At 39.6% G+C, this 26,306-nt stretch overlaps 1 protein-coding gene and 1 non-coding gene across 2 annotated transcripts; both read left to right on the top strand.

The window, feature by feature from the left end:
* The first annotated feature begins 9,652 nt into the window (after positions 1-9,652).
* LOC141689180 (uncharacterized) lies at positions 9,653-10,039 on the top strand. Its single transcript, XM_074493371.1, has one exon. The coding sequence runs from the start codon at positions 9,653-9,655 to the stop codon at positions 10,037-10,039; it is 387 nt and encodes a 128-aa protein (XP_074349472.1).
* Positions 10,040-23,492: 13,453 nt separating this feature from the next.
* Positions 23,493-23,599, top strand: LOC141709444 (small nucleolar RNA R71). Its single transcript, XR_012570019.1, has one exon. It is a non-coding gene; the product is annotated as a small nucleolar RNA R71 (small nucleolar RNA).
* The last annotated feature ends 2,707 nt before the right edge of the window (positions 23,600-26,306 follow it).

Below are 26,306 nucleotides of genomic sequence, written 5' to 3'. Positions count from 1 at the left end.
TCAATTATTAAATTTGCCAATTAATTATTTATTTCACAAATAAATAATTATTAGCCATTATTAATTAATTCCTCCACCATTAAATCATTCTCTTTTTATGGTGTGACCCTGTAGGTTCAATATTAAGCCGGTAGTAGAAATAAATAATAATAAAACTATTTTATCATTATTTATATAAATTCTCTAATTTATTAAATATGATTAATTAATTAATCACATTTATTCTACATCGTGAGGGATACTTCTTAGCATATCGCGACTATCCGGATAATATGAATTCACTGCTTAGAATACCAAGAACCTATTCAGTGAATAGTTACCATACAATAAAATCCTTCTACCCTACAATGTCCCGATTAAATACAAGGCATGGATCTCGTGTCAAGCCTATCTAATTCAATCAATTGCTTACCATTTACTATGCATAGTTCTATGCAAATTAGAAACTCCTTTCTAATTTCATTCACTCTGGCCAGAGATTCCTGAACTAGCATAAGTGGATCAGCCTTGAACATTTGTTTCCTTCACTGGAAGGGGTAGATCCTATATTGATCATACACTATCTTCGTGTACAAATTCCTATACCCAGTAGAGCCCTAATAATTGTCCCTGGAGACTAAGAACTAAACCAAAGCATAGTTCAGTGTACACAAGATGACTATGATGACCTCAAGTCTAAGGATACTTGTACAACTATCACTATGTGAACAACTTCTGACACGTGAGTGAACTCCATCAGTTGTTCAGCTGTGCGAGTCATGTTCAGTGAACTTATTCTATAATAAGCACCTACATACTAGCTATAGTGTCACCACACAAATGTTTATGAGAACATATATCCTTCATAATGAAGCAAGCATAGTATGTACCGATCTTTGCGGATTATTAATTACCAGTTAGTAATTCTATGACCAGGAACTATTTAAGTTTAGAGTTATCATCTTTTTAGGTCTCACTATTATGATCTCATCATAATCCATAAAAAGCTTTACTCTAAACTATGGTATATCTTATTTAAACACTTAAATAGATAAAGCCCGTAATAAAAACAAAACAAGTCTTTTATTAATATCAATGAAATCAAAACAGATTACATAAAAGTTATTCCTAAATCCTCATACATGATTGGACTTAGGACATATTCCTTTCAATCTCCCACTTGTACTAAAGCCAATCACTCTGGTATCTAATACCCATCTTGTCTTTATGACGATCAAAATGACTTTCATAAAGTAGCTTTGTGAGTGCGTCTGCTATGTTGTTATGTGTGTCAACTCTAATTCAATACAATACAAGAAATGTTACCGCACTCCCACTAACCCTTTTGTAGACGCATGGTTCATCTTTGTTTTTGATAAAATCAAACTCTTTGATTGTCTCATCAAAACGAATGTTCTATCTTTCGAGAAGCTTGCTTTAAACCACATATGGTTCGCAGCAGCTTACACACTAGGTTTTCATTTCTTTTGGAAAGAAAACCATCTGGCTATTTGCCAGATCTCATAGTCGTAGTAAGCAGCAATCGCAAGCAAAATCCAAACTGATTTTAACAGGGCTACAGGTAAAAAGTTTCATCAAAGTCAATCCATTGCCTTTGTTTGAATCCTTTTGCCACAAGCCTGGCCTTATAGGTCTCCACCTGGCCATCTGCTATAATCTATCTTTTGTATACCGTATACATAGATTCCATTCTGGATTTTATGGCACTATGCCATTTCTCTGAGTCAACACTACTCATAGCCTCATTATAGGTCACAAGGTCGTCATCATCAATGATCGACAACTCATTGTCATTCTTAATGACAATGCCATATTACCTCTCAGGTTGGCGAGACACTCTCCCTGATCTATGAATGGGCTGTTCCACAAAAGGTTGTTCAGTCAGAACAGGTGTTTCCACTTGATCCGTAGTAGTTTGTGCTTCTTGAACTTCATCAAGTTCAATTTTGCTCCCACTGTTTCCTTCAAGGATAAACTCCTTTTCCAAGAAGGTAGCATGTCTGGAGACAAACACCCGATGATCGGTGTAAAATAATACCCTAAAGTCTCTTTAGAATATCCCACAAAACTACATTTTACGGATCGATATTCCAGCTTATCTAGGTCAACTTACTTGACATAAGCTGGACATCCCCAAATCTTAATGTGTTTAAGACTCAGTTTCCTTTCTTTCCATATCTCATACGGAGTTTGAGGAACAGATTTGGAAAGCACCTTATTCAGTAAATATGCTTAGGTTTCCAATGCATAACCCCATAGGAATACTGGAAGATTTGCATAGCTCATCATGGACCGAACTATGTCTAACAAAGTTCGATTTCTCCTTTCAGATACCAATCTGGAAGAGTCCACTGGGAGACTATACCATTTAATTTGAGATAATCTAGAAACACTCCATTAAAGTATTCACCACCTCGATCTGATCGAAGAGTTATAATACTATGTTTGGTTGTTTCTTCACTTCATACTTATATTCTTTGAACTTTTCAAAGGCCTCAGACTTGTGTTTCATCAAACACATATCCGAATCCAGATCTATCATCTACGAAAGTAATGAAGTATGAAAATCCACCCATGGCTTGCTTAGACATTGGTCCACATACATCTGTGTGTACCATTCCTAGCAAATTTGCAGTCCTCTCTCCATGTCTACTAAATGGAGACTGCAGTGCCACTATGAAGTGAGATTTTCATCATCCCTTTTCTTTTATTAGTTTGTTCAATCTGAAGTAAATTATGTCACATATATACAGACCATTATTTAAAGCACCACGTCCATAAAGAATATTATCTCTAAGAATAGAACATTCATTATTCTCAATAATAAATGAAAATCCAGCCAAGTCTAACATGGGAATAATATTCCTCACAATCGAGGGAACAAAATAACAATTATTTAAAACAATAGTCTTGCCCGTAGGCATATGTAAATGAAATGATTCTACATCTTCAGCAGCAACTCTTGCTCCATTTCCCATCAGTAGAATCACCTCCTCTTCCTCAAGAGTCCTACTTCTCCTTGGTCCCTGCAATGAATTACAGATGTCAGAACCATAGGCGGTATCTAATACCCAGGTAGAAATTTGGCTTAATGACATATTCACTTCTATCATGAACATACCTGAATCAGAAGCGGTAGTCTCACTACCCTTCTTCTTCTTCAATTCTGCAAGGTAAACCTTGCAGTTCCTCTTCCAGTGCCCCACCTTGTTGCAGTGAAAGCAAACAACTTTGCTCTTGGGGTCTTCAGCTTTTGGTGGAACCGGCGTTTTCTCACCTACTTTCTTCTTCTTGGAAGAGTTCCTCTTCCTTTTCTTAGGATTGGAACCTTCACCAATTAGAAGAACATAACTCTTCTTAGGGAGAAAATTCGATTCCGCAGTCTTCAACATGTTGTGCAGTTCAGGCAGGCTGATATCCAACTTATTCATGTGAAAATTCACAACAAACTGCGAGAACGAACTCGAAAGCGATTGCAAGACCAAGTCTTGGCTCAGCTCCCCATCCATGGCAAAACCAAGTTGTCCAAGACGTTCAATCAAATTGATCATCTTAAGTACATGGTCATTCACAGATGATCCCTCAGACATCCTACAACCGAACAACTCATTCGATATCTCATATCGAGCTGTCCTCCCCGCCACATCATACAACTCTTGTAGATGCATGAGGATAGTGTGAGCATCCATATGCTCATGTTGCTTTTGTAGCTCAATGTTCATGAAAGCTAGCATGATTCATTGAGCAACATTTGCATCATCTATCCACTTACGATACACAACATGTTCATCATTATGCGCATCGCTAGCAGGTTCAGTAGGCTTAGGTGAGTCAATCATGTATTCCAGCTTCTCAATCCTGAGAACAATTCTCAAGTTTCGAAGCCAGTCAACATAATTAGGACCAGTCAACTTGTGAGCATCTAGTATGCTCCTGAGTGATAGTGCAGAAGACATAATGTATATTGTAAATCTGTAAATGATAAACACATAACAACACTTAGCAAATATTCAATTTCATTTTAAAATACTATATGAATCGGGTCTTTATTCATAAGTGGCTCCCACTAGTTTATCTAATTTATTCAACCCTCTACGTGATAAATTAAGCATTCATAATGCTAGTGGGAATAGGGATCCTACATTCTATTACACAACCCCGGCTGTGGCACGAAACGCCATATAATGTTCAATAGGCAGACAACTCTTGTCAATTACATCTAATGTTATTCCCTAATCAAACTTTAGCCTCTTGAATAATTGAGTCACGGCTGTGGCACGACAAACTCAATATTCTAAGTCAAGTCTAACCCAACATTCCGTACAATTGAATCAGTCCCCAAAGGCCCACGGCTGTGGCACGTAACGACCTTTAGATTCTTATTCAATGTACACATCTCTATGTAATAGACAAGTATTTCTTACTTCGAAATCAAAGCCCTCGGTTGTGGCACGAAACGACAATGATTTAAAAATAAGAACTACTTTTCTATCATGTTGGAAGGCTATGACCGACACAAGCCCGTTGTGTCATTGGCCAATTACTACTTGATATTATTTAATTTTAGAGGGATTATATTACGTTAAAATCATAATCATATTATAAAGAGATTTTTCCTTTTAAATTAAATATTTCAAATCAATAATCAATAATCAGATGATTCCCAGATCGGGTGGAGCATTGTCAAGAGGCGTCACTAAATAACCCTTTCTTACAGATAGAAATTTGTTGTTGACAGAATCATCCTTTCGCTCATATCGAAAATTCATATTCAATTACGTGTTTCACAAACACAAGAATCTCATGATTGTATTCATAATATTGTTATTAAGGTTATGAAACAATTTCACTATACTAGGTTGTCTAACAAACGCCTAATGTTCATTTAAGTTCACCTAAATCTATCATCGCATGATAAACTAAGCATATATCACATATATAAACATGAATAAACATCAAGGTAGGCATGTTACATCATCTAGCACATTAGTCTAAGCATTATACATCTCTATGTATCACATGAAGCATTTAAAAGCAGTTAAAACAGTTAAAAACAGCTTTAAAACACTTCCGGAAATATAAACTGTTCAAAACTTTTATATAAACTAAAATTGATCATTCCATTAGATCCGTCTCAGAAAAACGAATCAAACGGTATATTGCACGCCCAAAACGGAGTTACGAAACTCCCAGAAAATCAAATTTAATCTGGACAGTCGGGCTGTAACGCATTACAGGAACGCGTTACAAGCCCTGTAACGCATTCCGGTGATGCGTTACAACCCTTTTACCCAATTAAAAGGTGTAACGCATCCCGTGAATGCGCCACAGGGTGTAACGCATTCCCGGAATGTGTGACACCCTTTTTTTTTCTACAGCCGCCTGACAGATTCTCTTTCTCGAACGCCGCGCCTGTCAGTTCACTGCTTTTTCTCCGTGCAGCAGCAGACAGCAGACAATACAGATGTATATACAAATATATATATACTATATATACATATATTTACTTATTTAATTATGAATTTAATTACAAGAACTTCAAAAATTCATAATAAAAAATCTATACATCATAAAATTATGAAAAAAATACCCAGACGATCTACAACACTTGTAGAACCCAGATCAAAATCAAAATTATTCTGAGAAATGATTTCTCATCAGACAAAATTAATCCATGACATAACTTGTAAAAAATCATAACTAATTCATACAAGCACATAAAATTCTGAAATTTTTACCATAGATCTATATACATACAACCTATGCTCTGATACCATTGTTGGATTTTAAACGCAGCGGGGGCATGACAAAACACTTTTACACACATAAAATCCAAATAAAAGCATATAAATCGTGGTAAAAATTCGAGGGATCGAATCTAATCTTTAAAATAATTCGGAGACAACGATCAGAGATCCTTAGCAGTTGCTCCTCAAGTGTGAAGCACTCCACCGGTATCCACCAAGAAAACGATGTTAAGGAGGAGGAAGGAGGTGGAGAGAATTGGGTTTTCCAAACTTTTGGGTTTTTGGGGTTCCAATAAAAATATGGTCTATAATAGTATATTTATAGGCAAAATTTTCAGCTAAAATTTTCCCATAAATATTATTATTATTATCCCATTTATTATTCTCATTAATAATTAAAACACCTTTTAATTATTAATCCTTTTTCTAAACACTTTAGAAATAATTCTCTCTCTTGATTTAATTTCCAAAAATTAAATCCTTAATTAATAATGTTAAGAACTTTTCTTAATTAATTTATAATCAATTAAATCTTATTTAATCAATTATTTAATTTGCCAATTAATTATTTATTTCACAAATAAATAATTATTAGCCATTATTAATTAATTCCTCCACCATTAAATTATTCTCTTTTTATGGTGTGACCCTAGAGGTTTAATATTAAGCCGGTAGTAGAAATAAATAATAATAAAACTATTTTATCATTATTTATATAAATTCTCTAATTTATTAAATATGATTAATTAATTAATCACATTTATTCTACATCGTGAGGGATACTTCTCAGCATATCGCGACTATCCGGATAATATGAATTCACTGCTTAAAATACCAAGAACCTATTCAGTGAATAGTTACCGTATAATAAACTCCTTCTACCCTACAATGTCCCGATTAAATACAAGGCATGGATCTCGTGTCAAGCCTATCTAATTCAATCACTTGCTTACCATTTACTATGCGTAGTTCTATGCAAATTAGAAACTCCTTTCTAATTTCATTCACTCTGGCCAGAGATTCCTGAACTAGCATAAGTGGATCAGCCTTGAACATTCGCTTCCTTCACTGGAAGGGGTAGATCCTATATTGATCATACACTATCTTCGTGTACAAATTCCTATACCTAGTAGAGCCCTAATAATTGTCCCTGGAGACTAAGAACTAAACCAAAGCATAGTTCAGTGTACACAAGATGACTATGATGACCTTAAGTCTAAGGATACTTGTACAACTATCACTATGTGAACAACTGCTGACACGTGAGTGAACTCCGTCAGTTGTTCAGCTGTGCGAGTCATGTTCAGTGAACTTATTCTACAATAAGCACCTACATACTAGCTATAGTGTCACCACACAAATGTTTATGAGAACAGACATCCTTCATAATGAAGCAAGCATAGTATGTACCGATCTTTGCGGATTATTAATTACCAGTTAGTAATCCTATGACCAGGAACTATTTAAGTTTAGAGTTAGCATCTTTTTAGGTCTCACTATTATGATCTCATCATAATCCATAAAAAGCTTTACTCTAAACTATGGTATATCTTATTTAAACACTTAAATAGATAAAGCCCGTAATAAAAATAAAACAAGTCTTTTATTAATATCAATGAAATCAAAACAGATTACATAAAAGTTATTCCTAAATCCTCATACATGATTGGACTTAGGACATATTCCTTTCAGGAGGTGTATGTGGACGACATGTTGGTGAAATCAAAGGAGGAAAATGATCATGCCAAGCACCTGATGGAAATGTTTAACATTCTAAGAAGGTTTCGCATGAAGTTGAATCCGCAGAAGTGCGTGTTCGGAGTGGAGTCAGGCAACTTTCTTGGGTTCATTGTCAACCATAGAGGAATTGAAGCTAACCCTGCAAAGATCAAGGCACTTCTAGACATGAAGTCTCCCACCAGTGTGAAGCAGGTGCAAATTTTAACTGGAAGGATAGACTTGCTGAACCGATTGTTTCTAAATCGTCCGACAGATGCAAGGAATTCTTTAAGGTGATTAAGGTGTCAGGGAGAGACTTTGTATGGACACCAGAAAGTGAGGAAGCTTTCAGGAGGATCAAGGAGCAACTGGGGAATCCTCCTATATTTTTGAAACCGTTGGATGGTGAGTCTCTGATCATGTATCTTACAGTTTCGGAGTATTCAATCAGCGCGGTGCTGGTGAGATAAGAGGATGCACAATAGTCACTGGTGTATTATGTGAGCAAATGGTTGCACGATGCTGAAACTCGCTATACCAGTATGGAAAAGCTGGTTTATGCCTTAATCCTCGTATCAAAAAAGCTGCTCCCATATTTCCAAGCTCATAGAATCGAATTCCGTACAACATATTCTCTGCGGCAAATCCTTCACAAGCCAGAATCGTCGGGAAGGATGTTGAAATGGGCTGTGGAGTTGTGACAGTTTAACTTGGAATATATGCATCGTACAACAATCAAAGGGCATGCCCTAGCTGATTTCTTGTTGGAATTTGATTCTGAGGTTGATGATAAGGCTTTGGTAGTGTTACATCCCTCTCATACTGAGGAGGACTTAGAGGAGTTTCCACACCCCTGGTGGATTTTACATGTGGATGGAGCAGTTAACAATGGAGGAGTAGGCGCGGGCATAGTACTCGTATCTTCGGAGGGTCATCATCTGATGAGTGCAATTTACTTCAAATTCTATGCGACAAATAATGATGCGGAATATGACGCATTGATCAATGGCCTAAAGATGGCTTTGAAAATGGGAGTGCGGAACCTAATTGCAAAAAGCGACTCAGAGCTGGTGATAAACCAGGTGAATGGGGGGTTTCAAGCTCGAGGACCGTGAACAGAATTGTACTTGAGGTGTGCGCCACGCCTGATTGGAAAGTTCAAAGAGGTTAGGCTGGAATATGTACCGCGGGAAAAGAACAGCAACCTGGATGCTCTGGCAAAAATGGGATCCCAGCAGGAGGCTGTGTTATTGGGATCTATACCCTTAGAAATCCAGGAGATCCCTAGTATCCCAGAGATAGAGGTGATGCAAGTAGATGAGGCTCCCAGGGAAACATGGATGACGCCCATTCTTGCCTATATTCACAAGGGAATACTTCTTGAGGATAAGTTCAAGGCTCGGCGACTCTGCTACCAGGCTGCAAGGTATGTGGTGTACGATGAAGTTTTATACAAGAGAGGCTTCAATCAACCACTGCTCAGATGTGTCGATGAAGAAGAGGGAAATTACATCTTAAGGGAGGTACATGAAGGAATTTGTGATAAACACTCGGGGGATAACTCGTTAGCGATGAAAGTTTTACGCCAAGGTTATTATTGGCCTACGATGAAGGAGGATGCCGCGAACTATGTTAGAGTGTGCGATCGCTGCCAACGCTTTGCAAATTACTCATCTATGCCAGCAACGCTCTTGACGCCTATGGTGAGCCTATGGCCATTTGCCATGTCGGGGATTGATCTTATCGGAGAGTTACCCAAGGCTAAAGGAGATGTTAAGTATGCAGTGATTACTGTTGATTACTTTACTAAGTGGGCAGAAGCTATGCCGCTGGCCACTATCACCGCGAAGAAAATCTAAGATTTTGTTTTCAACTCCATTATGTGTAGGTTTGGAATTCCTTACAAACTCGATTCTGACAACGGAAAATAGTTTTATAGCAAGAAGTTGCGACATATATGTGAGGATTTGAAGATTAAGAAGGAATTTGCAGCGGTCTATCATCCTCATAATAATGGACAAACAGAGGTTGTCAATAAAATAATAAAGCATACCCTCAAGACCAAATTGGAGGAACGCAAAGGGAATTGGCCTGAAGAGCTCCCAAAAGTGTTGTGGTCCTACAACACTACTACAAGATCTACTACAGGAGAATCTCCATTTATGCTGACTTACAGATACGAAGCTATGGTTCCTGTAGAAGTTGGCTCAGGATTGCTTCGTAGAGATCGTTACACGGAGGAAGATGCAGAAATTAACCAGAAGCTTCACTTGGACCTTTTGGAAGAAGCAATGGAGAATTCCCAGCTAAGGCTCGCGGCATACCAACAACGTGCTGCAAGGTACTACAACAAGAAGGTAAAGGGACAACTGCTGAAGGTAGGGGATCTGGTGCTCAGGAAGGTGATGCCAAATACAAAGAATCCTCAGCACAGGGTATTTGTAGCTAATTGGGAAGGACCATACAAGATAAGATCAATCTTGTGGAAGGGGACTTATCACCTTGAAGACTTGGAAGGGAAGTTGATTCTGCGAGCATGGAATGCGGAGCATCTCCGAAAGTATTATCAATAAGGCACAACTTTGGCCCCTTACATATTATGTTTACATTTGTAGTTATATACATAGGGTTGTGCCTGAGTCATAGACTTGAAGAAATAAAATTCCTCCTAGCCTAGGGGTAGTGCATGTATTATCTACCTTAGAACTAGTTGAAGGATCGTGTTTTCAAATAAATTCCCCATAGAGCATAGTAGCCATGTGACCGGTTCACTTTGGACACTGGAGCGGATTATTAATAAAAACTTTGAAAATTTATTTCAAGATTTGATGATTGTTTTTAGTTGATCTTATTGCGAAATACAAGGACTAATATAACATATCTTGACGTGTCTTCAAGGCTGGACGCGCCCTAAAAATAATTATATGGTAATGACTTGCAAGAAAAATATAAGGATACGCCCTTTCAGGATATCTTTTAGCTTACAATGTTAAAGATTTAATCATAAGAAAGATTTATATACAAGGAAAAGCTAAGGAGAAGATGGATATAATTGTAAAAGAAGTCACGTCTTGATGAAAAGGCGCGACCTTGTCGTGACTTGTTGAAAAGTTAAATAAAGGAAAAATATCAAGCACAAGCGCGAGATAAATTAGTAAGGCAGATGCCTCCTGGAATCAGGATGCATCTTCACAATATAATCCCTAGTCTATAATGTTAAGGGGATAACATCAACGTGATTTGTACATATAAGGAAAAATCAGGTGCAAAGATGATCTTAAGCAAAAGGAGACGCGTCCTGAGCTAAAGACGCGCCCATTATATTTCTAACTTGCTGAATAACCCTGTGAAAACAAGATAATCAGGAAAGAAAAATATACATGAAGATAATTCAAGGTGTAAAACCTTGTAAAAGTACCAGCAAACAAAATCCAGAAACAACAAGTCATAAGTTTACAAATTGTAAGGCTTAAGGGACCTACACCCTTAAAATAATTCAGAAAAAGTTCATAAATAGATATAAGGCCCGTCTTAGGCATAGGGTGCATGCTGAGGCTTGTCCTGGTCCTTTGGAGAAGAAGGTGGAGTCTGGGCTTAAAGTGGATAAGGCGCATGGGACGCATCATCCTCTTCCAAGCCTAGGATGATTCTTTTGTTCTGGATTGAGTCTATAGCCCTGATTTTGAAATCATTTACCCACTTCTGGATGTCCTCATCAAACTTGGAGAAAGTGTATTCTGGGTCATTTTCTATGAACCCAGAACACCACTTTTTAAAACCAGCTGCAAACCCATTTTGATGTACCATCTTCTTCTCTTCTTTTCAGTCGTGCAGTCTGTCATCATTCAGAGTATCAAGCTCCAATTGCATGGTGGAATTTAGAGTAACTACGTTTTCCATAGCCTTCTCCATAGAGGTAACATGGCCTTCAAGTTGTGCCTTCTCACCCTCAAGACGCGTCCTGTCTTGCTGCAACCGCTGGATCTCAACATCTTTTTCTTTGGTGAGTAAAGTAATGCTCTTTTTCAGCGATTTGATTTTATCTTCAGCTTGACTCTTTGCAATGTCAGTGACAACAAGACGCGCTCTGAGTCTGGTAGCTATGTTGGCATTTTGCCTTGCTTGCATATGAAGCTCAGCTACAGCTCTCACAATGGCTTGCTCAGTTTGTTCTTCTGTTCTAAAAGTCCATCCCCTCACCTCTTCCTCAGTAAAAGTGTCATATGAGGATGCGCCCAGATATCTAAGGACAAAAGATTGATCATCAGGCACTGGCTTCTAACGCTTTGAGGGCACGTCCTCCTTGTCTGAGATGTTCACCATAGTGGTATCAATGATTTTTGGTGGGGGAGAAGGAGCCACAACAGGCGAAGGATCCTTGGTTTTTAGATCAGGTTTCACAGGAGTGTGTTTGGTCCTGGCTTTCAGCTTTCTGGTGGCCCCAATAGCAAACTCTTTGGGAAGAGAAGTCATATCTGTGACATAACATGGAAAACATTAGACATGAACGCGCCAAGATATGATGACGCGCCCTGTATAATATGACATAGCAATATTAAACTGAAAAGTGTTCATATAATGATTTTGTAAGCACTGAAAAGAATTATGAGACTAACGTGCCCTGTGTGATATGATGCATCATGTGTGGACTATGGAATATAACAACCTTACATAAACATCAAGATCACATAGAGGATAAGAAGACGCATCCTGACATTAAGACACGTCAATAACAAGTATATGGGTAACGAAAACGTATATGCATCAGACTAAGTAAGAACTATGTATGTAAATATATATGACGTGTCCTACATCTATAACGCGTCCAATGTATGATAGTTCTTACCCTGTTCTAAGTCCACTTGTCTGCTAATGTCAAGTTGGACCAGTTCTGTGGCATTGAGTCCCCTGGCTTTTTCAGATGCTGTAAGGAGTAAGGACGGGTTTACCATTGTGAAAATCACGATACTTGCAAAGAGAATCCACTCTTGCAGATAGTGCACCAACCCTTTTGAGGTTGGATTCTGTGATAATTTCTTTGAGGTTGAAATGCTTTTCAACATATTTCAACACCTTCTCTGCCTTCTTCTTTTTCTTTCCAGTTAACTCTCGTTTAGTTCCTTTGTCTAAAAAGAGAAACAAAGATATTAGGCTCAAGAGAAGGAAAAGAAAGAGAGAAAAAGTAGACGCGTCCTTGCAGGAGGACGCGCCCTAATATTGTTACTTACTCGGTTCCAAGTTAAAATGCATGCGGGCCCTCTTCACATCAAAGAGATAAAAGAAAGGTTCTTTCCAATCCCGTTCATGGCTGATTTTGCCTTCGTTGAAACCTTTATTATTCAACCATTTGTTGATAACAAAGAAGTGGCATTTAGGGATGGATTTCCTGATGCTGAAAAAATAGTTGAATTCCTTCATAGAGGGCGCACCCAGCTTGAGGTCATGGTACATGATGTACAGGGCCCATGCAAATTTGTACGAATTTGGAGATAGTTGGACTGAGGCTACATCATACCACCTCAGGATCTTCTTGATGTAAGGATGCAAGGGCGCACCCACACCTAGAGAAACAAGCTTGGGAGTAAGCACCATCTTGGGAATTCTTTGGTTTCTTGTGTTGAAGATATGTGGCCTCATCTTGCGCAGAGGGCGCGCCCATATGCCCTCCATATCATAATATTTCATGTTCCACCCTATCTCTAAGTCTGTTGCCGTGGAATCGAGACCAACACAGGCTAACTTATTTTCTTTTTTTTTTCTCCAAATATTTTTCTCTGTTTCAGGGAGGTGATCTAGTTCTTTCCAGTTAAAATCCAGTTCAACATCAGATGGCTCCCAATGTTCAGGGGGGATCGGATTTTTGTGGAGAAACATGATATTTTTCAGGGTTAGGAATCCTCTTCTCGAACTCACTCTCACTGTGAGGAGATGCGTCTTGACGAGGAGACGTGTCATGAAGTGGAGATGCGTCCTCAGCAGAAGGGGACGCACCTTTATCAGAGGTGGTTTTGCGTTGAGATTTACTGTAAGAAGGGATAATCTCATCATCAGTCCAATCTTCGATTGCTTGGCTACGGGTGATTTGAGAAGATCTCTTGCGTTTTAACTTCTTCTTTCCAACCCTTGCACTGATGGGAATGTTGTCCAGGGATTCGGAGCTCGGATTTGACATGATCAAAATTTTTGATTTGAGAGATTCAAAAACACGGGTTTCCGCCTTAAGGAAGGAGTCTGTCCTCTGGTAAGGTAGTTCGGGACGGAAAGTTAGGGGAGGTGGAGAATCAAGCCCAAGGCGTGTATTGAAGGCCTTGAATGGGTGAAATGGAAAGGATGAAGACACGTCCTCCAACTGAAATAAGAAGGAAGAAGATTTTGAGGATGCGTCCAAGACTTTAAGAAAAAAACAAAAGTAAAGAAAAGAAAGTAAAGTATAAAGATAGGATTAGCGTGAGGAAGCGTCCTAGAAAGTCTAACGCAAGGAATTGATTAATAGGTTTAAAAAGTTATGGCGTAAGACGCGTCCTAGTATGATGGTGCGTTTACTCCGTTCTCATTGTGATGCACCATCTGAATAGTGCCCCGCTTGATTTCAAAGGTGTTCGCTTGAATAGCCGGATGAAGAATGCTTGACTGAATGTCATCAATTTTAGGCCGAGAAAAGTCCATAAGAGGTGGATCAACCTGAACAATACGATCACCCATGATTACTGGTTCTTTCTGCTCAGTTCCTGAATCTGAATCTTCAAAATCTATCTTCTCCGGAATATCAAGAACTTCGTATGTCTCCTCAGCTATATCTAAAGTCCTCTTGCAAGTACGAGAACGAGTTTGCATAAACGCTCGCTAAAGTACCTGAAACACAACCAGAAACTATAAGTAATAACTACGTCCTAATCACTGAGTCCCCGGCAGGTAAGTACATAAACTATAAGTAATGACCAATGATGGTAAGTACATAAACTAAACAAATACGCCGCGTCCCCGGCAGCGGCGCCAAAAACTTGTTAGGGCGAAAACACGCCCTAAAATACACGCAAGTATACACGTTCGCAAGTAATATAGAATACTTTCTAGTTCGTTTCCACAGAGACTCAGACTAATTATTGTTTAATTAAACTCACACACCAACGTATGATTACTTCTCAATGTTAAGACACTAACACTTAGAATTGTTGACTAAATATTAACTACAATTAATTACTTAGTTTATCCCTTAAATAACACTTCAATTAACAATATTAAAACACTCACGAGATCATAAATTCATTACTACTTCCTTCAATAGTTATTGTTATTACCTTTAGCATGTGACAGTGATGATATTAATCGAAAAACACGAAACTGATAAAAGCCAACTTTCATTGTACTCATACCATTCTACCAAGCATCCACAATTAAGATAGAAGTTGAATAGGCATCAATTATGTTGAGTTCCTATATGTCTACAGAAATTGACAACACAACGAATTAAGCACAAGTTATTCCTTTTGATTACACAGGGCGAATAAAACTGTTAGAATTACCCACTAATCATGCACATCATACATGAACCTATGCTAGCATGGCAAGTTCTAAATCTCAAGATCCACCGTCGCTTCACAAGAGATTAACACCCTATCTTATATGTTCGCGACGCACATAAGACGAATACGCACAACCAATACTAGATATCATACAATCATCACACACTAAAGTATTAAACAATTAACTAAAGAATTCCATAGTAAATCCGTTGCGACCCCATGATCACGATTAGCCCATAATAGCACTTATCGTCATCATGGGTTCATATGAAATCATGATAAACAAACACAAGAAAATAATAACTAAACTAATTATATTAAATCAGAGTACGTCACAAGAGTAATTAAGTTCAAAGTAAAAAAACTAGCATCCAACGTTACAACGAAATAAGAATCACAAGAAAATATGTTTCCTCTTCGTTGTTGTGTGCTAAAACGGTCTTCTTCCTTATCTCCTTCGCTTCTTGCTTAATACCACGATCCAACCTCCTGAAAACGTCTCTAAATCTACTTATATAATAGTCCCATAAAACTCAGATTATATAGAAGTGGAAGCCAAACAGAAGTAGAAGTCCTAAAATAATTTATCTTTTTTCCCGACCCTGCGCGGTCGCTCAGCATAGCTGAGCGAGCGCTCAGCTTTCTGCGCGGCCGCTCAGCATAACTGAGCGGGCACTCAGCTTTCTGCGCGGCCGCTCAGCATAGCTGAGCGGGCGCTCAGGACCCTACTGGAAAAATCCTGAGTTTGCTCCGTTTCTTCACCGTAATCTGCCCCTTTCTTTCCTCTCGCAATGGTGAACACATGCCAAGGCTTATTCTTGATGATTACTCCTCCGAAATGCAACTAATACCCTAAAATGCATAAACACTAGAAAAACGCATCAAATTCATAAAATACTTGATTTCAAGGCACCAATTTAAGCCATTTTAAGATGTTCTAAGTGGTATAAAATGCCACTTATCACACCCCCAAACTTAAATCGATGCTTGTCCTCAAGCGTCACAGACTCAAAGACAAATTAAAAACATGCATGAATGCAATCTATATAAAATGCAGCGATCCCCCTTACTACGAACAAACCAACCAAAGTGCAACATCTCAACAAATGCAGTTAGGCGACTAAAGATCAATAAACTCATGTAAACGAACATACAGCCAGAAACGTGGTGGGTGCAGATGCTTAACAGATATACTTCGGAACTAGACCAATTATTATGACTCAACTATCATCAAGGCAATCACATGATTATACAATGAATAAAAATTCTAGGCACAAAGTGACATATAACACTACAAGAATCCTGGAGCTTATTACGGAATCATGCTTTTTATTCACGACAACAATGCTTATTTGACCGTGCAATGAGTGAGGTCCACAAAAGACTTATACAATGGTATCCATGTAGCGAGCGTTAGGTTAGCGGATCCCAGACTCTAAAAGCCTTAGGTCACTAGGCACAAAGTCCCCTAAGAACTTAATAACTCGAATACCAAAGAGCCCACTCATGATCAATTATGCATAAACACAACAATTTTTTTTCTTTTTTTTCTCTTTTTTTTCTTTTTTTTTCAAAATTTCTGAGCAAGTGCGTTTCGCTCCATCTTGCTCAACCCTAGACTACTCGCATAACATGCGAGCCGGCTACTAGCCATTTAACGCCTAGCCACAACTAGCAATAAATTCCATTTTTACTACATTTTTTTTCTTTTTTATGCCTTTACCACTAAGAACCTATTATCAAATTCTAAGCATAATAAATAGATTAACCTCGAAAACAATCAGATCATAACAACAATCTAGCCCTTAAGCATTCTCTAAGACTTAGTGAAAATACAAGTGCTTCTAGCATGCATATCAACCTACACGACTCAATATCACTTTAATGCTATCACTACACTTGCATCAATATCACACATTAGTCGATAAATCATCGCAAAAGGGATCATGGTATATGCATGAGCTATATGATATGACAAACAAATAAAGCTATATATAAAAAAAACTATATGACAAAAATTATGCAACTATATGAACTAACTAACATGAATATGCAGCTATATGACACATACAAAATATTCCTTAACCACCACCCCCAAACTTAAAATCTTCACTGTCCCCAGTGAAGGTAGTAAAAAGGAACATAGGGTATACGTACTCGGAGTCATCATCATCATCACCCTCAGTGGGTGGAGTATCAGGCGGCGGGTATGCAGAGTCCTCACCAAAAACTGGCCACTGGATATCAGCTCCAAGGCCCCGAAAAGCAGTCCCTAACGCAAGGGTAAGCTCTTGAGCAAACCTGCTCTGTGTCTCGTACATGGCATCCATCCGCCGTGAAAGCCTCCTATACTGGACATCAGCCATCCCAACACCCTCCTGAGCTCTCGAAGAACCAGCCTCATCACGCCTAGGCCTAGCCAAAGTAGCACCTCGTGCTGGACGCCCTCCTGGAAGACGATAACCCAGCCCATACTCCTCGGGCTCACCACCGGTCCACTCCTGTATCCCATTTCGAGTCCCAGAATCAATCAGAGCGGCCGGCAACTGCAACTGCTCATGAGCCGACCAGTTCACTCCCACTGCTCGGCAAAGCTTCGTGACCGTGGATGCATAAGGGATGTTCATGTGCTTAGCTCCCCTCAAAAACTTCAGAATTCCTTGGTAGATAAACTCACCAAGGTCCACATAGTACTCCTCATTAAGAATTCCCCACAACAACTGTGCTCTCTCAACTGTGACCTCGTGTGCAGGCGAAGAAGGCAAAATATTAGCACAAATAAACGCATTCCATGCACGGGCATACATGTTCATAGCGATCGCCGAGAAGTGACGATACTCATTAGTGCCGGTCTTGAAGGTCCAAACTGTGCCCGGCCTACAGAGAGTAGCACAAATCAAATCCAAGTCGAAATCCTCAGCAGTCTTCTCATTCCAGTTCTCCTCCTCGGGCTTCCTCTCTCACTGCCCAATCACACGGCGAATTGCCGCTGGGTGATAATCAATCATCAGCCCTCGGACCACAGAAAACCCATTCTTCTCGGCCTTCGCGTTCGCATAGAACTCGCGAACAACGCTGATCGGCACTGCTTCGGGTGACTCACAAAAAGCTATCCACCCCTTCTCTGCAATCATAGGTAGCAACTCACCATCCCTCCCCAATGGTAAAAACCCTCTCTCCTTCAGAATCGGCTTCCCCAAAAGCCTAGTGTACTCCTCCTCTGCAGCTCTGTCATTCAACCGAGACCTTGCAACAGTACCCCTCGATGAATCAGCAGTAGGGACTGTGCTGTTGCTATCAATAGTTCGTGCTCTCTTGGGTGCCATTGAATCTTGAATAAAAGTGTTTAAGAACTGAGTTTTTGTGTTTGGGAGAGAGTTTGAGTGTAGAAAGTTTGTGGGGGATGTGTAGGATAGGTGTATGTATATATAGGGTGTGGGTTAGGTTAAAATTAGATAAAGAGTGGGGTTGAGGGATGAAATCATGGGGTATGAGGACAAGAAGTCGTGGGTTTATGGGCTGTGTTTGGTTTTTTTAATTTTTTGATGTTTTTGGTTTTTTTCTGAACTTAAAAAAAATTCTGGCAGTTGAACCCTGAGCGGTCGCTGGAAAAAAAAAATTTAGTCCCGTTTTTCTGATTTTTTTGTGTTTTTGGATAGGTTATTAACTTCTAAGGGTTCCTGTAACAACAAATCATGGGTTGCCTCCCACGCAGCGCTTCTTTTTCGTCATTAGCTTGACATTGCGTACCTTTCTCAAGTAGTCAATAAAATGGCACTAACCACTTCTCGGTTTGCCATGTCCCCATAGTAGTGCTTCAAACGCTGACCATTAACCTTGAATGCTTGGTCCAGATCATTCTCAAAAATTTCCATCGCTCCATGTGGAAACACAGTTTTGACAATAAAAGGTCCAGACCACCTTGATTTCAACTTCCCAGGAAAAAGTCGGAGACGAGAGTTGAATAAGAGAACTTGTTGCCCCGGCACGAATAACTTAGGATGTAGCTTCCTATTGTGCCACCTCTTCACATTTTCCTTGTACATTTTGTTATTCTCGTACGCTTGAAGTCGGAATTCATCAAGTTCATTAAGCTGAAGCATTCTCTTCTTACCAGCTGTATCTAAATCCAGGTTCAACTTTTTCAACGCCCAGTAGGCCTTATGCTCAAGCTCCGCAGGTAAATGACATCCCTTACCGTACACCAACTGAAATGGGGACATACCAAGTGGAGTTTTGTATGCTGTTCTGTAAGCCCAGACAGCTTCATCGAGCTTTAAAGACCAATCTTTCCTTGATGGACAAACAACCTTCTCTAGAATGCACTTGATTTCTCTGTTAGATACTTCCGCTTGACCATTTGTTTGTGGATGATAGGCAGTAGCAACTCGATGATTCACATTATAACGCTGCATCATAGAAGTGAACTTACGGTTGCAGAAATGCGACCCTTCATCACTAATGATTACCCGAGGTGTTCCAAACCTTGTGAAAATCTGCTTATGAAGAAAATTCAGCACTGCCTTTGCATCATTTGTCGGTAGAGCTTTGACTTCTACCCATTTTGAGACATAATCGACTGCTAGCAAGATGTACCGATTATTGCAGGACGAGACAAAAGGCCCCATGAAATTGATTCCCCAAACATCAAAGACCTCGACTTCAAGTATCACATTTAACGGCATCTCATCCTTTCTCGTCAAATTTCCCACTCTTTGGCAATGATCACACCTTAAAACAAACTGATGAGCATCCTTAAACAAAGTAGGCCAGAAAAAACCTGCTTGCAGAATACGAGCTGTCGTCTTCTCACCACCATAGTGTCCACCATAAACTGTGGAGTGGCAGTCTCATAATATCCCCTCCGTCTCACAGAACGAGATACATCTCCTGATGATCTGGTCAGCTCCCTGTCGAAACAAATATGGTTCATCCCACATATACCACTTCACCTCATGCAGAAACTTCTTCTTTTGAGATGAGGTCAAATTAGGAGGCATTATATTGCTGATAAGATAGTTTACAATATCTGCAAACCATGGCTCTTCCTCCTGAACTGCGAATAACTGCTCATCCAGAAAAGATTCATTGATCAATGTCTTATCTTGTGAAGTAGACTCGGGATTCTCCAACCTAGAGAGATGGTCAGCTACTTGATTCTCAGTACCTTTTCGATCCTTGATCTCTAACTCAAATTCCTGAAGTAAGAGCACCCAGCGAATGAGTCTCGGCTTCGAATCCTTCTTGGAAACCAAATAGTGAATGGCCGCATGATCAGTGAATACTGTCACTTTAGTCCCAAACAGATAAGATCGAAATTTCTCGAAACCAAAGACTATAGCCAAGAGCTTCTTCTCCGTGGTGATGTAGTTCATTTGGGCCCCATTTAAGGTCTTACTCGCATAGTAGACCAAATGAAAGAGATTAGTCTTGCGCTGCCCCAGAACTGCACCTACCGCATAATCACTCGCATCACACATCATCTCAAACGGCTCTATCCAACGGCTCTATCCAATCCGGTGCTGTAATAACTGGTGCAGTGATCAAACTCTTCTTGAGAGTCTCGAATGCCGCCAAACATTCATCATTAAATTTGAAAGGCACATCTTTCTCAAGCAAATTGCACAACGGCTTAGATATCTTCGAAAAGTCCTTGATGAACTGCCGATAAAAACCCGCATGACCAAGAAAACTACGGATTCCTTTCACAGAAATAGGTGGTGGAAGATTTTCAATGACTCCCACCTTGGCCTTGTCCACCTCCAGACCCTTGCTAGAGACCTTATGCCCAAGAATAATGCCTTCACGCACTATAAAATGACATTTCTCCCAATTGAGCACCAAATTAGTTTCCACACACCTTTTGAGTACGGCATGAAGATTATTCAAACATTCATCATACTAATGTCCAAAGACGGAGAAGTCATCCATGAACACCTCGACATTATTTTCAATCATGTCAGAGAATATAGCCATCATACATCTCTGAAAAGTGGCCGGGGTGTCACATAACCCAAACGAAACTCTGCGAAAAGCAAACGTGCTAAATGGACAAGTGAAGGTAGTCTTTTCCTGATCCTCTGGTGCAATACAAATCTGATTATACCCTGAATAGCCATCCAGAAGACAATAATACTCATGACCAGCCAACCTGTCAAGCATCTGATCAATGAATGGAAGAGGGAAGTGATCCTTCCTCGTGGCTTTGTTCAACTTTCGATAATCCATGCATACTCTCCATCCTGTTACTGTTCGAGTGGGGATGAGCTCGTTCTTCTCATTTGCTACCACAGTAATACCTCCTTTCTTAGGCATACATTATATGGGGCTCACCCAAGAACTGTCAGAAATAGGATAAATGATGCCTGCATCTAGCCATTTCAGAATTTCTTTCTTCACCACTTCCTTCATGATAGGATTAAGTCTGCGCTGCTGCTCAACAGTCGGCTTACTACCTTCCTCTAGAAGAATTTTATGCATACAATATGAAGGGCTGATCCCCTTGATGTCTGTTATGGTCCATCCAATAGCTTATTTGAATTCTCTCAAAATTCTTAAGAGCTTGTCTTCCTCACTACCTGAAAGGTCAGATGCAATAATAACAGGTAAAGTAGATGCATCACCTAAAAAAGCATACTTCAAGTGTTCAGGTAATGGCTTGAGCTCCAAGGTAGGTGCTTTCTCTATTGATGGTTTGAGCTTTCCTTCAGCATTCTTGAGGTCAAAAGTACCAAGAGATTCAAACGGCATGTCCAGCTTTCGCTTCCAGGGAGAAGCATTCAGATATTGTAATTGTTCGTTGCCATCTTCATCATCACTGTCAAAATCCACCACTAAGGCCTTTTCCAATGTATCAGACATTAGCATGCGATCGAGTTCTGAAGTAACCGCAGAATCAATCACATCCACTTTTAAGCACTCCTCATCTTCTGTAGGGAATTTCATTGCCTTGAACACGTTGAAGGTCACATCCTGATCTTGTACCCGCATAGTAAGTTCACCTTTCTGCACACATATCAAGGTACGACCAGTAGCCAAGAAAGGTCTTCCCAAGATTATGGGAATCTTCTTATCTTCCTCAAAATCCAGAATAACAAAATCTGCAGGAAAGAAGAGCTTATCCACCTTGACTAGCACATCCTCCACTATGCCCCTTGGGTAAGTAATAGAATGATCAACCAATTGTAGAGACATGTAGGTGGGTTTTGGATCAGGCAAATCCAACTTTTTAAAGATCGACAACGGCATCAGATTGATGCTTGCTCCCAAATCACAAAGGCACTTGTCAAAAGTCAACTTGCCAATGGTGCAAGGAATGGTGAAGCTACCTGGATCTTTAAGCTTTGGAGGTAACTTTTGCTGCAGAACAGCGTTGCATTCTTCCGTTAGAGCAACGGTCTCAAGGTCATCCAGTTTCACCTTCCTTGAAAGAATACTCTTCATAAACTTCGCATAACTAGGCATTTGCTCCAGAGCCTCAGCGAAAGGTATATTGATGTGAAGTTTCTTGAACACCTCCAGAAACTTACCGAACTGTTTATCCAGCTTTTGTTGCTGCAATCTCTTAGGGAAAAGTAGTGAAGGATAGAGCTGTTTCTCCCCTGTATTACCTTCAGGCAGAGTGTGTTCAACAGTAGTCTTCCTTGGTTCAGCCGCTTTCTCCTTTTGCTTAGCTTCTTCATCTCTAACTTCAGCTTCTCCTTCTTTTGCCTTTTCAGCATCAGCAACTTTCCCAGACCTTAAGGTAATAGCATTGACTTGCTCTTTAGCTTCCTTTCTGCCTGGTACTTCCGTGTCACTGGGAAGTGTGCCAGGTTGACGATTTAGCACTGCATTGGCTATTTTACCGATTTGATTTTCCAAGGTCATGATAGCAACCGCCTGACTCTTGCATAACAGCTTAAGTTCATCAAAATCAGCACTAGTAGGTGCAGCTGCACTTCCCTGTTGAGGATATGATTGCCTTTGAGCATACTGCTGTGGTTGTTGGAATCTAGGTGGATTAAACTGTTTACTCACACCTTGCTGATATGGTGGCTGAATAGCATTCTGATTATTACCCCAGCTGAAATTTGGATGATTTTTGTTGTTAGAATGATAAGTAGCTGGTACAGGCTGCTGTTGTCGCTGATAATTATTCACATACTGAACAGATTCATTGACAAGAGAACACTGATCCGTAGCATGAGAACCTGCACAACGCTCACAAACCATAGCTATTTGATTAACTCCATATGTAGCTAGAGAATCAACATTCATCGACAGCGCCTGGAGCTGTGCTGCAATAGCGGTGGCTGCATCGACTTCCAGAATACCTGCTACCTTCCCAAGCATCATCCTCTGAGTTGGGTATTGATGCTCATTTGCAGCCATAGTCTCGATAAGATTATAAGCTTCAGTATAGCTTTTGGCCCATAAGGCGCCTCCAGCTGCTGCATCGAGCATGGGCCAAGATTGGGCCCCCAAACCATTATAGAAACCAGTGATCACCATCCAATCGGGCATTCCATGATGTGGACACTTTCTCAACATTTCCTTGTAGCGTTCCCAAGCTTCGCACATAGATTCTGTAGGTTGCTGCGCAAACTGAGTAAGAGCACTCCTCATAGCAGCAGTCTTTGCCATCAGATAAAAATTCACCAGAAACTTTTGCGCAAGATCTTGCCAAGTAGTGATGGACCCAGCTGGTTCATAATGTTACCAGTCCTTAGCTTTGTCCCTCAGTGAGAATGGGAAAAGCCTCAGCTTGATAGCCTCATCAGTCACGCCATTATACTTGAAAGTGCTGCAGATCTCGACAAAATTCCTTATGTGCATGTTGGGGTCTTCAGTCGCAGCTCCTCCAAAAGAACCAGAATTCTGCACCATCTGAATAGTGCCCGGCTTGATTTCAAAGGTGTTAGCTTGAATAGCCGGATGAAGAATGCTTGACTGAATGTCATCAATTTTAGGCCGAGAAAAGTCATAAGAGCTGGATCAGCCTGAACAATACGATCACCCATGATTACTTAAATAACACTTCAATTAACAATATTAAAACACTCATGAGATCATAACTTCATTACTACTTCCTTCAATAGTTACTGTTATTACCTTTAGCATGTGACAATGATGATATTAATCGAATAACACGAAACTGATAAAAGCCAACTTTCATTGTACTTATACCATTCTACCAAGTATCCACAATTAAGATAGAAGTTCAATAGGCATCAATTATGTTGAGTTCCTATATGTCTACAGAAATTGACAACACAACGAATTAAGCACAAGTTATTCCTTTTGATTACACAGGGCGAATAAAACTGTTAGAGTTACCCACTAATCATGCACATCATACATGAACCTATGCTAGCATGGCAAGTTCTAAATCTCAAGATCCACCGCCGCTTCACAAGTGATTAACACCCTATCTTATATGTTTGCGACGCACATAAGACGAATACGCACAACCAATACTAGATATTATACAATCATCACACGCTAAAGTATTAAACAATTAACTAAAGAATTCCATAGTAAATCCGTTGCGACCCCATGATCACGATTAGCCCATAATAGCACTTATCGTCATCATGGGTTCATATAAAATCATGATAAACAAACACAAGAAAATAATAACTAAACTAATTATATTAAATCAGAGTACGTCACAAGAGTAATTAAGTTCAAAGTAAGAAAACTAGCATTCAACGTTACAACGAAATAAGAATCACAAGAAAATATGCTTCCTCTTCGTTGTTGTGTGCTAAAACGGTCTTCTTCCTTATCTCCTTCTCTCCTTGCTTAATACCACGATCCAACCTCCTAAAAATGTCTCTAAATCTACTTATATAATAGTCCCATAAAACTCAGATTACATAGAAGTGGAAGCCAAACAGAAGTAGAAGTCTTAAAATAATTTATCTTTTTTCGCGACCCTGCGCGACCGCTCAGCATAGCTGAGCGGGCGCTCAGGACCCTACTGGAAAAATCCTGAGTTTGCTCCGTTTCTTCGCCGTAATCTGCCCCTTTCTTTCCTCTCGCAATGGTGAACACATGCCAAGGCTTATTCTTGATGATTACTCCTCCGAAATGCAACTAATACCCTGAAATGCATAAACACTAAAAAAACACATCAAATTCACAAAATACTTGATTTCAAGGCACCAATTTAAGCCATTTTAAGATGTTCTAAGTTGTATAAAATGCCACTTATCATATGCATGATAATTGAAGGCCTCCTCATGTATTCAACGGGTGTCCTCGTTGGGGATGCGGGGTTAACCCTGGTGTGTGCTCTGGGAACTCTATTCTTGTATTCAACGGGTGTCCTCATTGGAGAACTTTGGAGTCATCCTGCACTTTGCACCCAAGGGCTTGGGATCACTTGTCCTGTTATCTGGTGGGTTATCCTCATTCGGGGGACAGGGACACGTCCGGCATTTGGGGTGAACCGTGGCTATACCTACGTCCGTAAATCAAGGGAGACAGCTGTAGCAGAGTGTTATCCTTCCGCAGGGAGATGCATTATCTGTGAAGTCCCACGATTATGGACGAGCCTTGGGCTTTCGCGGTTGGGCCTCATAGTTGGACATTCCTAAAGCTAGCGGAAGATGGATTCTGGATGGGCTTCTACTAGGCCTAGGAATAAGAAGTCTAAGCCCATTAGATTTCTTGTTCCCCAAGAAATACGTCATGCTTGATCCCTATATAAAGGGTACGTAGGCACATTGAGAGGGGTACGAAGTTGAGAGCTGAAAATGAGCCACCACCTGCCCTAATCAATCTCAGCCACCAATTAACACACAACCACCATACACCGCATGATTTTCCAGCGAAGAACCACCATCATAGATCTTAATTCCGGCGAGAAACCTCAAATTTTGTTGTTACCAGATTCCTCTGTCAACATATTCCAATGTTTATTTATTGCCTTTAATTTCTTAAAAAATGACTTATTTCACAAACATATAGTAAATTCTTAAACATGTATTAAATTCTTAGAATCAAAAGTAGGAAAATAATGTATACTTGGTACCATTACTTATAACTTACATAAATTTATTTACCGTCTTTACTTTCTTGAAAAATGACCTATTACACAAATATATATACTCGTTTCATGAAATTATACTTTAAATAAATCTTAAAATATGTGTCGAGTTGAGTATTAAATTCTTTCCTAAATAATTATTGATAACTTACATAAATTGCAAGTAACATTTAACATTACATATATGAGGTCATAAATTAAAAAAAAATGCAAATATTATGCCATGACATTGAAAAACAAGGTTGAGAATAAACTTTTGATATCTAGCACCGCTAGCTAAGA

The sequence above is a fragment of the Apium graveolens genome, chromosome 2 (genome assembly GCF_009905375.1).
Source record: "Apium graveolens cultivar Ventura chromosome 2, ASM990537v1, whole genome shotgun sequence".
NCBI classification, from domain to species: Eukaryota; Viridiplantae; Streptophyta; class Magnoliopsida; order Apiales; family Apiaceae; genus Apium; species Apium graveolens.
The sequence above is the reverse complement of the archived record's forward strand: the minus strand, read 5'-3'. Positions and strand labels throughout refer to the sequence as shown.

Excerpts from the sequence above, each read along its gene's own strand:
- LOC141689180 (XM_074493371.1), top strand. The coding sequence starts at position 9,653 with ATGGTTCCTGTAGAAGTTGGCTCAGGATTGCTTCGTAGAGATCGTTAC.